The following is a 7,552-nucleotide window of genomic DNA, read 5'->3' as shown; positions in this document are numbered from 1 at the left end:
TTAATTAGAGGGTGGGGTTGGTAAGTTACTAAAATTGACAAGTGTATCTCTTAAATAAATACGGCCGGAAAAAGAAAGTGTATCCCTTAAATAAATACGGAGGAAGTATCAACTACAACCAATATAATGCTTAAACATGGTCATACATTAGAGATCACATAAAAGGAGAGCAAAACATATATTGTGTTTTGAGTGATTATGATAAGGAGGAGATTAAGTTTATATGGTAAACAAATGCTACTTAGTTTTAGCTTCTTGAGAAGTGTGATCCATCAAACAAAAGCATTATACGAAGTACATTTATACTAAATAACTATGTAGCACAGAAATGGCTCAGGTTCTAGAAACCGGAAATTTACAAGTCCCAGCCATTTTGGGGCTTCATTAGCATGAAAATGGTGGGGGATATCGGAAGTTCCTATACTTCCCTGCTAAATGTAAATACACTAGACTCATCATAAAGGTTTCCTGATTCCTCTCTCATTCCTGCGATTTTTTGCTGCAGTATCAAGCAATTGTGAGAATACAAGTCATGAAACCAGGTTAATAACCCTTCTTTGCAGCAATTTAAGTTACAGAAAAAGGCTGCTCACTTTAAAGAATGAGAACATCACTTATCCTTCCAGACCCTCTTCGCCTATGATCATAAGGTTGTAATATATGGGCAAAAATGGATCATGATCCTGCAATCTTAGTTCCTGAAAACAGTCTCAAGCTGTCAAGCATAATCTAGTTCCCTGCCATGATTAGACAGTCAATAAGCACATAAACCGATTTCAGGTCTGACGGAATGTCTTCTTTTCACATCTTGTCAAACAGTTTCTAGATCACCATATTGGTTAACTCACCAATCAGAACATTATAAACAGCACAATCATTTTGAAGAATTTTACTAAAAAGATTTTTCCAAATACTTGTCTTCAAAAAAGACTGCCCATTGCTCTAGAACCTCATTGATTTCCTCATCATTGTAGGGCTCATCTCCTCTTTGGTAATCCTTTAAAAACCACGAATTAGGCAATGCAAGTTAGAAATAAACTTTATTTACTGCAATCTAAAGCCAAATAAAAACTAAAATACCTTACCTTTTCCATATTTTGACAGTCATTGTACATTGTGACTATCTCATGCATAAATTTCATGACATAATAGCCACTCTCAGCACCTCCGGTTTGTTGAGCACACTAAATTAGAGAGGTATTCATGAAATGTCAAGATACAACACATCCAGTTATTAGGAATAAACAATGGTATATTAATTAACATGATGTACCTTAATAGAAAACCATTTCAGTTTAGAGCTGCGCCCCTTCCTACCTTGAACTTCATAGACGTTATAAGCCCTTCACCAACACGCAAATGATTAAAAAAAATACACATCAACGTCATGCAAAAAAATTCTTTAGTCAAAATTCATATAAGGTGCACAAATCTTCATCTCACATATCCAAACAATCTTTTATGGTCAAAGATCGCTCCTTTTCAGACTTGGAGGAATCGAACTTGAAGGCTTTGCCGCATGTAAGGTTAATAACGATGAGCATCCAGTGCTCCCTGCATGAATCACAATTCACAAGACATATTATTGGCGGTTAGGCTATGATAAAAATAAACATAACATTCATCTGAACCACAAACAATTAACCAAAAGTATAGGTCACAAGTTTGGAGTTCAAATATACTCTTCAAAATATGGGGCCAATATGAGTTGGTTTCCGGCATCACCCCTATCCCTACTGGATAAGAAAACGTTGCTCATGTAATTTGAGGTGACTTTATGGTGGTGACGGACGTTTGATGCTTCTATTCTTTCGGGACAAAGAAACCCAATATGTGACGAATCAAATGAAGATTTGTACTGGTCAATCAGAAACCTGCATATAAAAGTTGTGTCAAATATGAAATATATGATAAAAACAGAGCTTTTTTGAAATTAATCATTTAGATCCAATATCTTAAGAGGATGAAAATCTTACATCATGAAGAGTTGAACAACGGAAATGTTCAGCCTTGCCCCTCTAAGTAATAGGGTAATATCCTCCGCTGTGACAAAAGTTTCAGCGTCTTTTTCGAAGTGGAACACCTTAGCATCCAGGTGAACTGCCGTGACACCATAAAGCTCGGGTTGACTCTCCATGACATGTTGCAAATTCAAGAGCTTACTTTTCTCACCAACCGATGCAAGTATGTCTTCCCTAACTTGTTGTATAGGTCCTTTGACATTGGTGGCTGACTCCCCTGATTTAAGGGCGTTAATGTTAAGTTTTTCTTTGCTCTTCCCATTAGACTTGTTGTTTTCTGATGTAGCTTCCTAACATCATTTCCAAACCATCAATAGAAAAAAGTTAGTCCAAAATAGACCATTAAGTCGGGTAGAACCTGTTACGATACAATTTGATTAAAATAAGTTGAAAGTGAAACACCTAATTGAGCTAAAAGGAAAAGAATTGCATCAAACGTTGCTGATTTAGGTGATATTAGTCATTAGACCAAGGGATTCCTAAATAAAAAAAATCTAGGGTTATTTAAACTATTTGGGTTGATGCCGTTGATTAGAGTTCAGTAGTCCATTTTGAGTGAGTTAATTGTAGACCAAAGTAAGATATTAATTTGGGAAAAATAGTAAACACTCTTTGTTTGAAAAGAAAAACAAAATTCATCCAAATTCCCAATATTAGGTTATACTATGGCCCTGTTTCGCATTTAGAGTTTAGAGTTGATACCCTAATGCAAGATGACATGTTTTTGAAGCTTATACCTCCAGAATTCAATACCTTAGTACATAAAATTATATTGATTGTAAATGGAATATTCTTTTCGCAGTCGTTCACTAATTTATTTACCTTCAACATTGGTGGTGGTAGATCAGAACCGGGGGTTTGGGACAAGTCGGAGTCTTCGGGAAATTTTAGACCGCCATTCTGCTGCATCATGGAGAGTAGTTGCTCCCTGACCTGGCTCTCCACGTCTTTCAACTTCTGTTCAAATTCCTCCATTAAGGAAGCTTTGACCTCCTCCTTGATTTCCTCCATTGACTGCTGATTGAGTCTCAATCCAGTGCCCCTCCGGTCTGGCTTGCCAAAGGCCTTTCGATAGCTGATGTTTAGTCCCCCAACTCCACAGACAAAGCCACGATGATCTTCTTTCCCAAGAGCCATGCACAAGGCATCCACATTCCGTTGTGGGATTAAAGTCCCTTGGGTCGGTTGCTGCATGTATTCCTCCTATTGACAATCAGGAAACACTTATATGCATAAATTATCGCCAATTTACAGCAATTAATATCTCATTCGACAATACTTACATATTTTTTGGCATCTTTCCGTGTATCATCATTCTTGATAATCCAAGTTCCTCCTTCACGCTCTTCTCTTGCCAAAATCCACTCTAGGCCTCATTTAGCAATTCTACTAGATGATGATCCATCAGTGTCATTGGGACATCTTCCATCCTTGATCCACTGTTCTTTGCTCCTCTTGTAACTCTTCTGCCCCAAGTGATGATGATGTTTGTTATGTTTCGCACTCTCCCTTGCTTTCTCACTTATAGCCTATTGGATAATAATAAGAAGAAAACCATTATTCATATTTCAATAATTATTGTATGTCAATGTAATTGGCATCTTTTTATGAAATCCCTTGACATTATAATTACCTTCGCCTCGTTAGTGGTATGATCTGCTTCAAAAAATTTCCAATCCTCTTTTGTGATGTAACCCTTGTAAACCTCCCAGGGCATAATGTGAGCACTCTTTTCCGGAGTCTTCCTTGTCTTAGAAATCCAACGACCAACTAACCTAGATTTATAACATCTGAATCGGCGAGCTACACCAGAATGAAACAACTTTTCCTTTTCCCTTTTGGGACCATCTTCAATATGGAACAAAGCCTATAGAATCAGACAACTAACGGTGTTATAACCGACATCAACATCTATTGCATTACATAAATTAGGCTATATCCAATTCTTACCTTTGTCTCATCCCAGAATGTTTTCTTGACAGCTTCAGGCACTATTCGATATGACTTGACATTAATGTTAATTTTAAGAGCATTGTAGCCAAGCTGCTTCCCACACATGCTCCCACTTACCCGCAGGCTGACCAAGTTCATCATACTCAAGAAACATGGGCTCTTTGACTTGAACCCCTTTTGACGGACCCCTGCCTCGTTTGCTTCCCTGTTCATTGATTTCATTCAAATGATCTCCTACCCCGTCCATCATCTCATCCATGTGATCTTCCTCAAAATCATTGTCTTCATCCCCAACATTATTATCACAGCTCTCGGGTTCACTCTCATCACTCTCCTGCTGAATATCATTTTCACTAAAAGGTTCCTTGGAAACTAGTTTCTCACCGTGTCGTAACCACACATGGTATGCTTGCCAAAACCAACGACGAATCAGATGATCATATATGATTTTAATATCACTAAACCTCTCTAAAGTAAAGCAGTCACGACAAGGGCAATAAATTTGATCATCACCACTACTCTTTTGGTGTTCTTCGGCATGTCTACAGAACTCCTTAACCCCGTTCAAGTACACAAGTGTGTCGCGTTTACCATACATCCAAGAGCGATCCATTACTGACAACACATTAGAAACACACAAACAAACTCCAGTTGTAAATATATGTGGGAACAAAAAATTAACCAAATCTAAATATTTCATTGGAAGATTACATGCTTCTTATTGCTCCGGCCTAAACCATCCTTGTACGTCTAATCCCACATTTAGCTTACCCACCCTCTCTGATTCTAAGGAGGATTCATTATCATTTCCTTGTAATTCTCTTAGTTCATGATATAGGTAATATTTACATATAGAGGTGACAACATGAGATTTTCCTTACAATTAAAAAAGATATACATTCATATCCTAAATAAAGACAAGACATTCAACAATGATGCCAAAACAAGAACTATTAACGCTTTGTTCTCTTCACCTAATCTCGTTTGATTTTTCTAGTTTCTGGTTTGGTATATTCTTCCTGGAGTTAATATTTCCCGCGAGTGCTTTCTTTTTTCCTAGTCTCGTCTAGTCTGATTTTAAGATGAATAAGAAATAAAAATATGGTGAAGAGAACATAATCTAAGTCTTTTAATCACTAATAACAAATGTAAAACAAGTTACAAACACTAAACTAAAGGAAGTTAGAAACTAATAAAACAGAGGCAAATTTGTCAAAAAGTACGGAGTACCTTTTAAAACATAAAAATTTGGAAATAGCACCTTTTATTAAAAAAATAAGTTGTGAAAAAATACCGTAACAAACCATTTTAATTAAAAGTAACACCTTAAGCCGGAAAATGGCTAAAAAGTTAAATTTCCCGTCATTGACCTCTGCTTTTTCATCATTTTTTGGAGAGTGAAGTGCACTCTCTTTATTTTGTCCCCTAACTCACCCACAAACATACACACACTCTCTCTCCCTAATCTTCATTTCCCATCTACAACTTGTGCTTTTCCTTCATCCTGTATCTCCGTCTACCAACTTGAAAGTTGAAATACTACTTCTTGACCCCTCAAATTTAATATTTCGAAGTCCAACTAAAGCTTCAAAAATAATACTTCACCGGAATTTTAGAAAAGGCAAATGGGCAAATTTATATGTTTCCTCGAAATTAATTTGAAGTGTTCTTCAAAATATGTGTTCTTTGACCTTTCAAATTAAAGGGTAATATTTTTGTATAATTGAGATAAAGTTGGAGAATATTAAGTGCCAGTGGAAAAAGATGAAAACAAAACAAGAAGAAAAATAGAAGGTTAAAGGGAGGAGAAAGAGTTTTCCTTTTGTTTGTAGAAATTAAGGGATTTTCATGGCAGCATAGAAAAGAGACTCAAGACTAAGCCATAGGTCAAAACGTGTCTTCCTTTGCTTCGGGTGTCACCATTGATATTCTCTTATGTGTCCTATGATTCCTATCACAAAATCAGCTAGTATATGTATAATGTGCTACTTACCTGTCTGTTTATTAATCTGATCATAGCACCACCAAAAACAGAAATCCTCTTCAAATTAAAATAAACAAACCCCCTGTTTATACCAGAACCCTTCGCATATGTTTAGAAATGTAATTACATGAAACCACTAACCATGAATCTCATTTTAGCTCAAGTAGACAAATAACCCATACCCATTTCAGATTCTGACATTTCGACACTTCGACAATTCAATTAAGACCAAAAGACATTGAAACTTTCCAAAATATAGCAGGTCTAACACTAGGACACATACCCGTGTCGGATATGAGTTCTTGAGACCAAGTAACATAGATTATAACGCTCAAATATTCATCCACTAGGCCACTAGTACTCTTTAATGTTTCAACATTTGGAAATGGACATAATTATACCAATTGTCCCCAATACATTACTCATTAGCCGCAACAACAAACAATCCCTTATAACCATACCAATTGACCCCAATTTCACATTGACTGTGCCTTAGGTCGTCACATAGTAGGTATATTGTTATTTCTTAGGCTTCAATATACATAATTATCAAAACTAATCGCAATCAAGCCTATGGGAATCAACATATTATATAATTCAGAGCCAAATTTCACAAAAACATTTCGTAATTATCATAAAATTAGCACACGAAATAAATTTAAGAAGCAATTACCCAAAAATACTTGTCTGTTGAAAGTCGGCTCAATCAAAAAATCAATTTGGAGATTTGCCGCCACAAATGGAAGTATATTAAAATTGGCTCCGATACCACCACTAATGGATCCCACCTTGGCGGTTAAAGCATGGTGAATTTAAAGTTGGATCCCACTGAAGTTAATTTGGAGGTGCCCAGAAATCTAATCAACGAATTCAATTAACAAAAAAGTTGTTTGATTGCAAGTTTGCAATTGACATGCAACTGGAGTTATGGTTGAGTGAGGAATGAGGAATGAAGAGAGATAAGAGTAAAGATTCCAACTTTTCTATCTCTGCTAGTATTTTTTTCTTTGTGTTTTTTTTGAAGGGAATATCTCTGCTAGTATTTGGGAGGTAAAGTTGAGACAATAGAGAGGAACCAGGAAGGAAGATGAAGATTTTGCTTATTTGCATTAGTTGATGAAATGATGACTTAATTGGAATGGGTCGAGTGAAAATGGGTCGATCTCGATATTTGACATCGTCCATCCATTTTTTTATTTTATTTTTTATTTTATTTTTTAACGTCTTACACGGAAAATACATAAAGCTACGGTATAAAAGTTCTATTATTACTTTACAAGCCGATAATAAATGGAGGAAATAGAAATAAATTTAAGTGTTACGAAGTACTCCCCCCATTTTGAAATAACTAGCATTTTGCACCCGTGCAATGTACGGGAGCATTTTGTAAAGTGTTATAAGACCTTACATAGTTACATTGTTCGACATACAATAACTTAGACATTATGAAACTTTAAATTATTTATGTGCATTGGTAAATTTTTGTTTAATGTAAGTTATAAATATATAAAAATAGAACCACAATATGTATATGTTAAGGTTATTATTAATTAACAACATTTAGTGAGAACAATCAACGATGGTGATAATGTAA

At 35.7% G+C, this 7,552-nt stretch overlaps 1 protein-coding gene across 5 annotated transcripts; it reads right to left on the bottom strand.

The window, feature by feature from the left end:
- Positions 1–218: 218 nt before the first annotated feature.
- LOC110801906 (uncharacterized) lies at positions 219–7,100 on the bottom strand. Of its 5 annotated transcripts, XR_008919057.1 has the most exons (13): positions 6,632–7,100; positions 3,972–4,589; positions 3,655–3,888; positions 3,305–3,550; positions 2,844–3,224; positions 1,977–2,311; positions 1,683–1,874; positions 1,444–1,554; positions 1,274–1,343; positions 1,086–1,184; positions 849–997; positions 594–737; positions 219–499 (listed from the first exon to the last, which is right to left on the bottom strand). XR_008919057.1 is itself a non-coding variant. In XM_022007313.2 (11 exons), exons 5-11 carry the CDS (start codon positions 3,213–3,215, stop codon positions 893–895), a joined length of 1,284 nt encoding a protein of 427 aa, XP_021863005.2. In that variant the 5' UTR covers positions 3,216–3,224; positions 3,305–3,550; positions 3,655–3,888; positions 3,972–4,589; positions 6,632–7,099; the 3' UTR covers positions 219–892. The 5 variants fall into 5 exon arrangements, 1 of the variants encoding a protein (XP_021863005.2); XR_008919056.1 differs by having other exon boundaries at positions 594–997; positions 6,632–7,099; XR_008919058.1 differs by having other exon boundaries at positions 219–486; positions 594–997; positions 6,632–7,099.
- Positions 7,101–7,552: the final 452 nt, after the last annotated feature.

The sequence above is a fragment of the Spinacia oleracea genome, chromosome 4, assembly GCF_020520425.1.
Source record: "Spinacia oleracea cultivar Varoflay chromosome 4, BTI_SOV_V1, whole genome shotgun sequence".
NCBI lineage: Eukaryota > Viridiplantae > Streptophyta > Magnoliopsida > Caryophyllales > Amaranthaceae > Spinacia > Spinacia oleracea.
This window is presented reverse-complemented; position numbering and strand designations above follow the sequence as displayed.

Coding starts and splice junctions, on each gene's coding strand:
- LOC110801906 (XM_022007313.2), bottom strand. CDS start 3,215: ATGCAGCAACCGACCCAAGGGACTTTAATCCCACAACGGAATGTGGAT. Junction 2,312..2,843: donor TACCACCACCAATGTTGAAG/GTAAATAAATTA, acceptor AAATGATGTTAG/GAAGCTACATCAGAAAACAA. Junction 1,555..1,682: donor TTGGCCCCATATTTTGAAGA/GTATATTTGAAC, acceptor TGATTCATGCAG/GGAGCACTGGATGCTCATCG.